Source organism: Medicago sativa, chromosome 8 (genome assembly GCF_051527215.1).
Source record: "Medicago sativa cultivar Bolivia chromosome 8, Bolivia_mono, whole genome shotgun sequence".
In the NCBI taxonomy this organism is placed as follows: Eukaryota; Viridiplantae; Streptophyta; class Magnoliopsida; order Fabales; family Fabaceae; genus Medicago; species Medicago sativa.
In genome coordinates this window covers 79,037,582-79,051,997 of record NC_140756.1, presented here as the reverse complement: position 1 = coordinate 79,051,997, position 14,416 = coordinate 79,037,582, and the positions used below count along the sequence as shown (strand labels likewise).

The 14,416-nt window shown below is 32.8% G+C and overlaps 1 protein-coding gene and 1 pseudogene across 1 annotated transcript; both read right to left on the bottom strand.

Moving 5' to 3' along the window:
* Nucleotides 1-1,020: 1,020 nt before the first annotated feature.
* On the bottom strand, nucleotides 1,021-2,630 carry LOC146901925 (F-box/kelch-repeat protein At3g23880-like). The gene has a single exon (XM_085735982.1). It carries the CDS (start codon nucleotides 2,609-2,611, stop codon nucleotides 1,400-1,402), a length of 1,212 nt encoding a protein of 403 aa, XP_085592108.1. The 5' UTR covers nucleotides 2,612-2,630; the 3' UTR covers nucleotides 1,021-1,399.
* A 5,863-nt stretch (nucleotides 2,631-8,493) lies between these two features.
* Nucleotides 8,494-9,803, bottom strand: LOC146901924 (F-box/kelch-repeat protein At3g23880-like; annotated as a pseudogene).
* Between the last annotated feature and the right edge of the window lie 4,613 nt (nucleotides 9,804-14,416).

Genomic DNA, 14,416 nt, shown 5'->3' with positions numbered 1-14,416 from the left:
AAAAATTTGAATAAATGAGTGGTATTTGATGGAACGGGTTCCATCACACTTCGTTCCACTCCATTCATTTTTTTAAAAACCAAAAAATGAAATATAACCATGTCCTACTTCATTCAATTTCACCACTTTCCATCAATCCAAAATTGGCTATGGTGTCCTACCCAGCGCATCATGAATACTATTACTGACTACTTATCTATTGGTGAAGAAATAGTGAAATACTGACATCTTTTTTAAGTGTTTAACAACTCATTGACTTTAAAACTCAAACTAAATTATAAAGAAATTACAAAGCATAGTGTTTAGAAAATCAGATGTCAAACTATGATTGTTTGATAATTTTTTTAATTTATAGAATTTCTAGCCAAAATAAATGTCCAGTTTTAAGTTGTATTTGTGTTTTAAATATTATTTAAATATAAATACCATTAGAAACTTACTAAAGTAGTTAGCTTATAAAACAGTGAAACTGTGGAGGGGCGATACCTTTTCTTTCTAAGCTAACTTATAAAAGAATTCTATTCTAACATTTCAAATAAGTACCAACGCAAAAGAACAGGCAGAAGTTATATGCGAACTGTCACAAAAATCAAACTCCATTTCTAATCCATCACTGTCTAAAATAATGATATATCTAGTTATTCTCACTAGCTTTTTGATTTACCGTTTTCTGTCAAATGCCTTCGAACATCAAACTGGTCGACAAACTCCAAAGGATTAACCGTCTCATTTCTAATTCTCTTAATCTTACGACTCAACAAATCGCGATGCCCGAACTCGTAGAGTTTGAGCACTTGATTATCAGCAAAATTAAAATTAAAGCCCTCTCCATGCTACTTCGACTAAACACCTCACAACAGGAATGCCACAAAACTGTGTCACAACGACTACCTCTTATCCCCTAATCCCGAATGATACTTCTCAATCATCTCCTCATACTTCTTACAACCCTGAAACTGCGTCACAAACAGCCATGCCATGTTAAATGCTATGGTCCACATTTGAGAGAGAGAAAAGGAATGAAAGAGTTTAAACTTTTCACTTTTCATTAAAGATAAAAGTGTTACAAATCCCTTTGTAGAGATAAGGGAAAGTAACTAAATGGTAGAAAATAGGAAAACACTATCACTAAATGTATTCAGATTACCCTAAAAATATACAAAATACTAAAGCAAACAACTTAAAAGTAATACTTCAATAGCAAAAAAAAAAAAAAAACTAATTAAAAGTAAATTAAGGGTAACTAACAATCCTCTTCAAGATCATATGGTGCGGTAACTTATTAAATGAATCCCTTGACAATCCTCTGGATGCTACTAAGCTATGAACATCATGAATCTCATTATAGCCAGTGTTATTAGCAATTCCAACCTTCTCAAACTAAAACAAACGATATGATTTACCATTGCAGTGATACTAGACTCTCCTGATAAATTTGTAGATGCAGCGCAAATTTGCCAAAAATCCTACTATGACGACGATCCAACCCACCATTATTATTTAAGTTATACACCACAAGTGATGAATACGAGGGTCTCAGCAGAAGAACGCCGTTTTCTGAAATGAACAAGGCATCAGACAAAGGATGCCTATGAATATCCGAGGTTAGCATATCTTGAGGGATGATCATCAATTTAGTCCATGACTCAACAACTCCATACTCTTTCATCATCCACATAACCCAACTCTTTTCCTTAGAGAGATCAAAAGACACACAAATGCGGTTACTCGAAACATACAATACAGGATTGCGGACATTGTCACCATCTTGTTGAGGTAGCAACACTTGACCATAAGTCTCTTTCTCAACATCAAAGGAAATAATCACCTCATGATTAGCAGAATTAGAATCAACACCATTTTTATAATTAACTATCCAATTCAAACTGCCACTTACAAATTTCCCTACCCACCTCCACCTACCACTGCAACCAGGCCCGAAATCGCAAGGTAAATTTTGAATAGTTGTCCAAGAATTTTCACCAAAGGTATAAATTTTGGTCACGGCTTCCATAAGATTAAATTGATTTTGCACAGCTGCTAGCACCTTGTACCTGTCATTAAGTTGATCATAGCCAAAGCCACAACAAGCGAATAAATTATGATCAAAAGAAACAAAGGTTGGAGATGTTTTGGATTCGAATTCGATAGAAGGATTCCACAATCTAAAATTAGATTGAAGGGAGTCATACAAACAAAGCAACCCATTGCATGAACCTATAATATGTGTATCGTATGCTGAGTTGAAAATAGAGGGTTTAACAGAGGTTGATGGGTTATCCAAAAGTGGCTTCAAAGGGTAAGATACGAATTGGTTGATTGCAGGAGTGACAAACCAAGAGACCAATTGTAGAGATGGGGTTGAGATCAGAAGGTGGCTCTTTGTGAATTGGGGATTGGAAATTAGGGTTTTCCATGTTTTGCATACGCACTTAAATTGAAGGAGGCGTCTCACCGGAAGTCGAAGAAGGATCTCCACGATGAGTTCTTCCGGCAAAAACGACGACGATGGCTTGTTGACAGTGGTGGTTTTAGACACCGGTTGAGTCGGAACGGCGTCTTCCAGAGAGTCTCGCAGACGCTTCCTTAAACGAATCTTAGCAACATCCATGGCCTCAGAACTTTGTTGTGTCAATTCATCCAAATTTATTTATTTATATACTACAATGCTTATCTCGGACAAAAACGGCTTTTTCTTATGCGCAAACCCTTAAATACAAGGGTCATGGTAACAGGTGTAACCAAGGCAATAACTATAAATACTAAAAAATTTGTCAAATATAAGTTTTGACCTTTGATTAAGTAATAATTACACCACTTTTTTTTTAAAAAAAAGGTCATGTTAACTTGTGTATTAAGGGCACAAGTTATGAATCTAAAAAAGGAATTAAAACATAAGTTTTGTATTGAAAAAAATACTTCCTCCGTTTCATAATGAGTGTCGTTTTAGGTGTTTACACACATATTAAGAAATGCAATGATTAAGAGAAAGAGAATGGTTATTTTACCAAATTATCCTTATTAACTATTGGTTAGTTTTAAAAGTAATACTTTGGAAGTAGTGTACAGAGTATTAATTGGAGGGTACAATTGAAAAGAAAAAGTTATTATTGCATTGGAAACTGAAAGCGACATTCATTTTGAAACAATTTTTTTTGGCTAAAGCGACACTCATTTTGAAACGAAGGGAGTAAGTTTTTAAACTTTCAAGACATTGAATACACGATTTCCAAAATTAAGTTTCTACATTTGGCTTCTAAAGTTGTGCCTTGAGGGCACAAGTTAACATTTCCAAAAAAAAAAGTTACTTGTTTTGCTTGCTTAAGCAATACCACGAGGGTTTAGCATACTCTTCAATATAAATATTAATCTAACAACTAACATTAATCTTCCTTAAAAAAAGAACATTAATCTAACAAAGGATTAAAAGAATTAAGGGCCCGTTTGATGGTCATGATAGGAGAGAGACATGATATGATATAAAGCTGGATAAAGATAAGATATGATAAAGACATGATAAGCATTAATCTTATCATGTGTTTGATGCGCACATGATAACAAACAAGATATCATTGTAATTAAATGAAAAACTTGCTCTCATAATTAATTAAATATTGTAAAAATGGCATGTTATTAATTATAATAGAAAATACATGCTATCATTATTTTAATATTTTAAAAATGGAAGAATATCAAGGTAATAAATAAGAAATGATCTTCTAATCCTAATTTCTAACCCAGCTTATACTCAGATAGAAATTACAAAGGAAAGTCAGGATAGGATAGGAAAATGGTTTATTTTATCCTATCCCTTTGGTGCATCAAACATGAGATTTAAGCAGGATATGATTAATGTATCATATCCTGTCTCCCTATCCTGACCATCAAACGGACCCTAAAGGTTATTGATTCAAACCCTAACAAAAATATAAATATTAATCTAACAACTAATATTTGTCATTCAAAATATAAATAATGAGTAGCTAAAAAGTTTGAATTTAAAAAGATGAAACTAACCCTTATTTTTTTGTTAAGGTTTCATAACTGCAATTTTGATTGCATCAGCCGCATTATAAAGATTTGATGTATCCGCAGTCTGGACCGTATTTTAAAAGCATGTTGTAGTAACTAATGCTAGAACACAATACTCAGATAGAAATTACAAAGGAAAGTCAGGATAGGATAGGAAAATGGTTTATTTTATCCTATCCCTTTGGTGCATCAAACATGAGATTTAAGCAGGATATGATTAATGTATCATATCCTGTCTCCCTATCCTGACCATCAAACGGACCCTAAAGGTTATTGATTCAAACCCTAACAAAAATATAAATATTAATCTAACAACTAATATTTGTCATTCAAAATATAAATAATGAGTAGCTAAAAAGTTTGAATTTAAAAAGATGAAACTAACCCTTATTTTTTTGTTAAGGTTTCATAACTGCAATTTTGATTGCATCAGCCGCATTATAAAGATTTGATGTATCCGCAGTCTGGACCGTATTTTAAAAGCATGTTGTAGTAACTAATGCTAGAACACAAACTGTAAACTATTTTTACACATGACAAACCTGTTTTTTGGGAGGTTCACAATGTTTTTGTAGTGATTTATTGCAAACTGGAATTTTCTTAATCGAAATTTTTGCCATTTGGTCTTTACATATAGATTTCTTGCTGCTCTTGAAAGAATGAGTACATGATTGAATTTTCTTTGTTTATCATCTGGTAAGACAAAAAGGAGATACATGAAATCAGGGACAATATTCTTGTTACTTTATGAAATGCATAATGCATGAAATCAGGGACAATATTCTTGTCACATAATGCACTATAAATCGCGGTGAGGCAACACTGATTTTGTCGAAACTTCAAAGTGTAGTGCTTGCTAAAATTAGGGCGGCACACTCTCTTTTTATCAAACTCACAGTTAATCCAAGTATGCACATACGAAATTATGAAATAGCTTAATCATAATCGGTGTGTTGCAGAATTGATTATTGGATTGGACTAGTTACTCACCCTAGAAGAGTTATAGCAATGTACCACTGTTGCTTCAGGTTGACTATCTGACACTGACACGTGTGATTACATTTAATCATTTCATTTTTTCAAATTATATCGAGTGTCAATTGTGTTCGGTGGCTATGTCAGTGCTTTAAAGATAAGGAGGACAAATAGAAAAGGAGAGTGATTTACTAACATAGGGAGGGAGATAAGGAGGAAGACGAGGCAAAGCTCCCAAAGGCCTATTCAAAGCTCTCTCCAATGCCTTGTAAATGTCCTCCTCATTCCTAAGCTTCTTCTTCAACCTATCCACCTGTGAAAGTTAAAAAATTCATCTCAGTTTCAAGTCCGAATAAAGAAAAGAACGAGATTGAAGAAGAAAACAAGGACATTAACATTACATCTTGTTGCAAAGGTAATTTTCTGTCTTTGCTTGATTTGTTCCACCTTTAACTGCATTTCTTATGCCCTTTTGAGAGTTTTGAGAAATTCTGGGATCTTTGTGTATTGAAACTGAAGACATGGCTTGTGAATTGTGATGAGAACTGTTACATGAAGATTGTCATAATTTAATAAGAATATCACTGTACAAGCCGTTTTTCAAAAATGTATATGACATCATTGATGTACCCTTTTATGAGCTCTGACTTCATAGCAAGTTTAATTACTTCTCCATGTGACACTGAAGTTTACCAAACCTTCTTTCTGCTGTCTAAACAATATTTGAAAAGTCTCAAGTGAATAATGATTCAAGAGACTCAAACTCAAACTTGACAAAAAATGAAGTGTCATCGTACACTCAAGTTGATAATTGATTCATTTACTTCCTTCTCCATGGCTTTAAAAGGGATACAATAATTTGATAATTTGTCTATGAATATAAACTAAATAGAATAATTATAATGTATCTCCTATAAACTAAAATATCATAATTATAAAAGAGATCTTAAAAAGCTAAGATAGAACGTCAAAATCTAGCTGGATTCTTGGTCTCTGGATATGCCGCAGTGGAATGGGACAACATTCCCATGGACTACGTTATGGCGCTACCAAAGACTCAGAAAATGGACTTCGTTACGGCTCTACCAAAGACTCGGAGAAATTTTGACTCTATATGGGTGATTGTGGACAGTTTGACAAAATCAGCTCACTTTATACCAGTGCAAAATCAGTTTGTCATACTACATGGAGTACCCTCTAGCATTGTGTGAGACAGATATCCGAAGTTTACTTCCCACTTATGGGGAGCATTGCAGGAGGCTTTGGTGCGGAGCTGAGATTGAATTCCACCTATCATCCTCAAACAGATAGACACACTGAGACCATTCAGACCTTTGGAGGATATCTGAGGGCTTGTGTCTTAGATGAACACAGAAGCTGAGACTGTGTGGCATTGTATGGACAGAAGTGCCAGACTCGGCTGTGTTTGTACCAAGTTGGTGAAAGTTGGAATGTAGGACCTTCATTGGTACTAATACATACATGTTTGCCTCCGTCTGCTTTCTGTTTATTCATTCACCTATGTACAAGCCTCTGTCGCTTTCTGTTCATTCACTTGAAGCCCTTTTTTGGAATTCCTGACTGTCCGTGTTCCTTTGCTAACTCTATTTGTATTATTTACAGAAAACTGCCCAACGTTTGCACCAAATTGCGCAAATGAACAAAATACTGATAGATTGTCACAAAGCTTTGTATGCAAAAGTGGTTAACTTATTGGCTAAGGTTTGTGAATTTGGTAGCTATTGACCATATTCATGCAGATCCCCATGTCTTTCTTCTTTCCATTTGATGTACCACTACTTACATTTATACTTGGCAATTTGTGTGGTTCTGCAGGTGTTGGTATGTAAATTGACAAAAGAACTAATTGCGATTCTCAGCGCATTTTCCCTATTACAGAAGAGTGATCAAAGATAATGGCTGGCCAATGAATTGCCAACTTGGGGTTTTATCATTAATATGGACTGGAAGATAGCAGAGCACACTCTAAGTCTAACTGTACTAAATGTTAGTTAGCTATGTTCTTCTAATCTTCTTACTCACATTTTTTTCATTAACACAATCTCTTGATGTCAAATTAATGATTCCAACATTATGGTTTAGTTTTAGGAAAGTCCTAAACTTGGATTTTCTTGGACCAAAGTCTATTCTTAGTTACATTCAGCATATGTTAATGAAAGAGGCTCACTTTTCTTAAGCGTGTAATTTTTTTATACGAAATTCTTTAGCATATGACATTAGGTTTGATTTGAGATTCATGTGTATAAAAAAAACCTAACGTTTGGTTTGATTTGAAATTTTTTTAAGCATATAACGTACGGTGAAGAAATTTCGTATCAAACCTAAGAATAAAGTTTATGGTGTCCTTTCTACTGCGTCATGAATACTAACTACTTATCTATTGGTGAAGAAATACTGGCATTTTTTTGAAGTGTTTAACAACTCATTGGTTTTAAAACTTAAACTAAGTTATAATAAAGAAACTACAAAGCGTAGTGTTTTGCAACTCAGATATCAAATTATGATTGTGGACTATGTGGTGTGGGTATAGACCACTGTTTTATAAATTAGACTGGCTTTTTCAACAGGTTAAACCAAGAACATATCATGTACTCAAATTAGTGAAAAATGGATCATAATTGGTCTAAAGCTGATGGTAAAAAACTTTTTGATTCTGTGAACATTTCAACTTAAGATAATTTTTTTAATTTAAAATATAGATTATAGAATTTCTAGCCAAAATAAATGTCCAGTTTTTTAAGTTCTATTTGTATTGTAAATATTATTTCAATATAAATACCATCAGAAACTTTCTTAAGTAGTTGCTTAAACATACTAATGGGATGGGTGAAACACTCGTAAGTTAAACAACGTGGATGGGTTGAAACTTGAAGATAGCTTGGAGTGTCGTATATCAAAAGTTTACATCATATTTTAATTTTAGCTAACTATTACAAATACATGAATGCAGACTGATAATCAGCCTCAAAAGCCGGTCTACCCTTAAGATTAGCAGTCAAGATTTTCCCGGCCTTTTAGCGGACAGGACCTTTAGGACCCGTAGGAGGCCTACATCAAGCAAATCCAAAGACCATTGACAATTCCTAAAACGAAACCTGTCAGTATTGAAACCAATTTCCACACCCTAGCACAGCAAGTAATTATGCAGCAGTTTATTACACAAAAAGCAGCAACCATCAGACTTTGCAGACACAACATCTAAGTTGTTCTTCAGTTGCAGGATCAAAACAAATTTACTACCTAGCATCTCACTATTAACTTAGCTACATTGTTGTAGAAATACTTGATTTTTTTAACAAATTGATTGTGATGTTGATAATTTGTAATGAGTACAAAGCTTGCTGAGATTGTTAAGCAAACATGGACTGTTAAGCTTAGATAGACAGACAAACTATCTTGCAAGTGTAGATGTAAATAGGGAGTGCAATGTTACTACCTGTAAAGTAAATTAAAAGCACAACTTACTTAATAGAATAAAAAGAAGATCGCAACAAACATTAATTGAATTCCTCCAAAACAGTGACTTTAAATCAAACATCAATGTTACTGAAAAATCACAGTACAAGATATGATTTACCACTGCGGTGATACCAGACTCTCGTGATAAATATGTAGATCAAACGCAAATTTGCCAAAATTCGTACTACGATAACGCAAACGACCATTATTTTTTAAGTTATACACAACAAGTTTGGTACGCTTGGGTCTCAGTAGAAGAACACCGCCGTTTTCAGTAATGAACAAGGCATCGGACGAAGACCACCTAAAAATATCCGAGATTAACTTATCTTGATGGATGATTATCAATTTAGCCCATGAGTCAATCACTCCATACTCTTTCATCATCCACACAACCCAATGTGTATTCTGATCAAAAGACACACAAATGCAGTTACTCAAAACACACAAAACAGGTTTGCAGACATTGTCACCATCATGTTGAGGCAGCAACACTTCACGATAAGTCTCTTTCTCAACGTCAAAGGAAATAATCACCTCTTGATTATTAGAATTAGAATCAACACCATTTTTATTATTAACTATCCAATTCAAACTGCCACTCACAAATTTCCCTAACCACATATGAGTATTCCGATCAGTACGCTCATCCCACTCATACGGGAAATTTTGAACAGTTGTCCAAGAATTTTCACCAAAAGTATAAACCATGGTCACACTTTCCCTTAAATTATTCCAATTTCGCACAACTACCAGCACCTTGTATCTGTCATTAACTTGATCAAAGCCAAAGCCACGATATGTGGAAAAATTATGATTAAAACATACAAAGGTTGGAGATGTTTTGGATTCGAAGTTGATAGAAGGATTCCACAATCTGAAATAAGATTGAAAGGAATCATGCAAACAAAGCAACCCATTGCATGAACCTAGAATACGTGTGTTGCAGTTCGATCTTAAGATAACGGGTTTAACACGATTTGATTGAATTTCCAACAGTGGCTTCAAAGGGTAAGATACGATTTCTCTGTGTGCAAGACCGAGAATGGAAGAGACCAATTGTAGATGCGGGGTTGAGATCAGAAGATGGCTCTTTGCAAATTGGGGATTGGAGATGGCTCTTTCCATGTTTTGCATACGCACTTAAATTGAAGGAGTGATCTCACCGGAAGTCGAAGAAGGATCTCAACGATGACTTCTTCCGGCAATAACGGCAGTAGCTTGTTGGCGTCGTAGACGGTTCCTTGAGAGTGGCGCCGTAGACGCTTCTTTGAACGCGTGCGGTTAGCGATGGAGTCATCGTCTCCAACATCCATGCCTGCAGCCTTTCGAATTAGAATGTGACGATTTCAAATCATCCAAGTTATTTATACATTACTATGTGGGCCACACTTGCTTATTATTTCCAGAAATAAATAGGCCCAACAAATATTATCTTATTAGTATTGCTTAGCCTCGTCTTTTTATTTTATTGAATTTTTTTGGTTCCTTATATTTATTAAATTTAAACTTAAATTACAATTAACATCCCTATATTTTCACTCACTCACAAAATTGGTCTTCCCCTTTTTTTTTTTGACAAAACTAGTTACAAACCCGTGCTTCGCACGGGTTGAATAACGTATCTTGTAAAAAAATTGTTCCAAATGAAAAATGAGCAAATTAATGAATATTGCACAAACTCGGATATTCTAAATAAATCACTTTTACTGTATTTTTAAAAAAAACTTTGTTATAAAGGATAAATGGGCAAATTAAGAGAAATAGCTGCATTTTTCTAAGAAATTGATGTCGTTCATAAATGTGAAAATCAAGCAAGCATATTGCACAAATCTTAGCTATATGTACATTTCTAAAACATTTACCAAAGCATTATAAAGATTTGCTGTAGGAAAAGAGCATGTTCTATTTTGTTCAAGAGATTAGGAAAACAACATTATAATTAACATGATACTAATTGGAACCAATGAAGGAACCAACAATGTGCAGATTAACGTTACATAATAGTTAGGTTTATAAAAGAAACTGCAAGTGTCATAGACTAACCAAAAAGGGATTTTTGCCAATATTTACATCAGACAAAATGAAAAGAACAAATGGCATCCCAAAGTCAAGATAGTTTACGATTACAGTCCAAAGCGATACGCCAAAATAGTAGAAGTTCAAATAGTTCAACGACAAAGATCTACTTTGGAATAACTCAAACGTGCAAGTTCTTCAGTGACTTTTCGAGATCAAAGATGAGCTTACCACTTTCTTCCATCACATGTTCTCTACAGAAATTGAACCGCTACCCACCCAAGTATTTTTCATAGCTTGCTCTTTCGGCGGTAATGAGACGACACTTATACTTTCTCTGCGTCTGGTCATCAATGAGAGTGATTGTTTTGGGCTTTTCTTTCAAAATTGTTCTTGACACCTCGTTTGAGAAATGCTAAACAGAGAAATAACTGCAATATTAGTCTAATGCAAATTAACATGGATAAGATGTATGCGAATATAGTTACATATAATTTATAAAATGAAGGTAGAATAACTGATTTTAAGCTAAAGAAAATGTACCATGACTTCTAATTTATATTCCTATAAGTCTAGATAAATGCATGCATGTGGATTATATGTACCCCATTGGCCAATTAACATTGTTGAAACAAATGAAAATTTAGCATCACTCCCGCATGTACATTTATAGCTAGCACCATTTGACATTGATGTCTTCGAATATTTGGTGCAACTCTCATAATACCATCCAAACTGGTTAGGATTGAATTTAGTTTTTTCCAAATAGTGATGTAGTATGTATCCTAACACAAATTATGCACATGAAATAAAGAATAATGCAATATGTATTTTTAATTTGTGCGTAAAAAAACTCAAAGCATGTTTGTGCATAAAAAAACAGACCTTGACTAAGTTTATAAATTCAACAATTGGCCTAACTTGAGACAGATTGAAAAAATCGTCGTACGAAGTACGTTGAGAAGAAGTCGAACTCTGACTTAAGTTCTGACTGAAGCTTTGACTCTGAGCTTGAGAAGTGTTAAGGTCACGACAACAATTCAAGAAACATGGTCAAAAAATAATCAAATCAGATTGTGAAATAATAAGTTACTCTAACATTGTATTGTGAAATCATAATGCAAACTTACCAAGTCTTAAACTTCTCAACAACCGGATGATGTAGGTTGATGAGCAACCTCGAACCTGACCAATTGTTACATATATTTGGGTTGCCATTGGCTACAAAATGGAAGCAAAGAACTCAAAGTAAATAGATGGTAAATGATAAAGCTACGAAGTATTTTTCCAATAGTGTTACATCAACCATATTCCCGCTGGATAAGGAAATACATCTTTCAGGTCATTATCAAACTTTAAAAAAATACTGTCATCTGATGCTGACAAATTAGAAGATAATACATTTTATCTTTCAACACAATGTTCGTACATGGTTTCTTTCCAGTCCCAATTGGTTGTCTTGACAATCTCATGAAGAAGCCCGATGATTTCTTAAAAAAAAACATCTATAAGAACATTATAATCGGAGAAATCACAGAAATAAAATAAAGCACATAATTATATCATATAAAACGTCAGTTTTGAATTTTCCATCTTGAATTTCCTTAAATGACTTAAAGCGAAATTCATGAGTAAGAACGTTAGTTAACTTGTCATATTTCTGCATCTTTTCACCAAAACCAAAAATAACCTTAAAAGGATTAAATGCAATGTCATTATCAAACTCATGACAATTATACAAAGTATAAGTCTTGTTTTCCTCGATCAAAGTCTTCCATTGCTCCAATTCTCTATATCGAGTTATTACATGAACTCGATCACCCTAAATCCAAGAAAGAAACCAAAAAATATAAATAAATCAAAATGTACACTAATAAGTAACATTGATAAATCATAAAGGAAATTACAACAAATCTTAACTAACTCATCTAACCTTTGAATCACAAATAATGAGCTTCATATGTTGATTCTCATTACTACCAGTCACAATCCAAGAATCTAGCACTCCAAATCCTATTTTCCAAATGTCCAAATCATTTTTGAGATCCTTAATGTAGTCATAATCCATTGACATTGAAAGTCCTATACGGAAATACAATAATACATCATTTAATTTTATTCCCTTTGTTCATTCTGATATCGAAAGAAGCTAACATATTTCTATGTGATCAATTTATGTATCATCAAATCAACCTGATCTTAAATGCACAAATTTCTGTATCATCAATTTTCTAGACCTCAATGATATGACCAAAACAAATTTACACGAATCAACTTTCGTACGGCTCAATGATATAGGAAAGAATAAACCAAATATGAAAATTGTTACAGCTTTAGGATTACTCACAAAAACAAAAATAACCCACATGCATCAATTTTTTTCAACTACAGTACCATAAGCTAAAATAACAATTGTGTCAAAACCTTACCATGGCTAAAATTCAATCATCATGACACTATACTCCACATAACAAAGGAATATTTTTCTACCGCCATGCAACATATCAATTTATGGTACATAATCCACTAACAATTGAAAAAAAAACAAAAAACTAAAACCATTAAAATGCAGAATCGTGAAAAAAAAGGAAGAAAACTACCTATGATGAAGAAAAAAACTAAAACAGTGTCGAAAAATGAACCCCTCAAGCCATAAAAATCAGTCAACTCAAGTCATGCATGCTCTCAGAACCATGAAAAAAAGGAAGAAAATGACCTCTTATGAAGAAGAAAGTGAAACGGTGTTCCAAGTTGAACTTAGATACCGTTTGGCCAATATTTTTTACAGTCTAAAAGTTACTTCAAAACAAAGTTAAAATAAAGGACTTTAAGAAAGAAGCTAAAGTTGTTTGGTTTCTTTGTTTTTTTTAGTTTTAAAGCTATTTTTAAGTTAAATGTTGTTTGGCAAAATATTGTACAAACTTTGATTTTTTTTTTATGGTGTCCGGGGTTCGAACCCCGGACTTGGCATATATTTATGCATTGTTCCTATCAACTGAGCTAAGCTCACGAGAAAAAAACTTTGAATTTATTATGAATTAACAAAATAAATAAAAAAATGTATAAAATATTTTCTGAAGGCTAAAAATATTAAAAAATAAAAGATATTGTTTTTTACAAATACTATATTTACTCAATAACGTTTATTTTGTGTAACATGAATACAAATTTGTATGATCATATAAATGACTTGTTAAATATTTGAATAGGAGAAACAATTTAAGGAGCCTGAAATAATAACATAAATAATATTAAAATAGTTGGTTTTTTCTATTTCAATTATACTCTATAACAAATTTCGTTATAAGAATACCATATTTTTGGTGTCTTTCAAAAATATAAGAATTTATATTATATGATATTATATTTGTTACATTGTTGGTGTCATGAAAACATATATGTTAAGTTTTTTTAATAAGAAAAAGATATGCATAGTTTGTTACACTATAAAAGTGCAATATATATATATATATATATATATATATATATATATATAAGTATAATTTTTTTAGGCATCTATACCCTTTTTGAAGAAAAGACATCTACAATTTTACTTTTAATTAAAATCAAAGTTTTATAAAAATAATCATATGCATTATGCAACGCCAAAAAAAATTATATGCATTAGCGTAACAAAAAATAGAAACACATAAAGTATTACTCTAAACGCTAATGTGTGTGTATATATTAGCGAGGTTGAAGAAAGAAAATAAAAATATTTGGTATCATTAAATGACAGCGTGAATAAAAATATTTGTGAGGTTGTGATGATTAAACGATATTGAAATTAAATATATAAGTGATAAAAAGATAATAAAACTCCTTTGAAAAAAAGGTAATAAAATTAAATGAAACCTGCTTAAAAAAATTAAATAGAACGGTTAAAAAAAATTAAATGGAAGAAAAAACA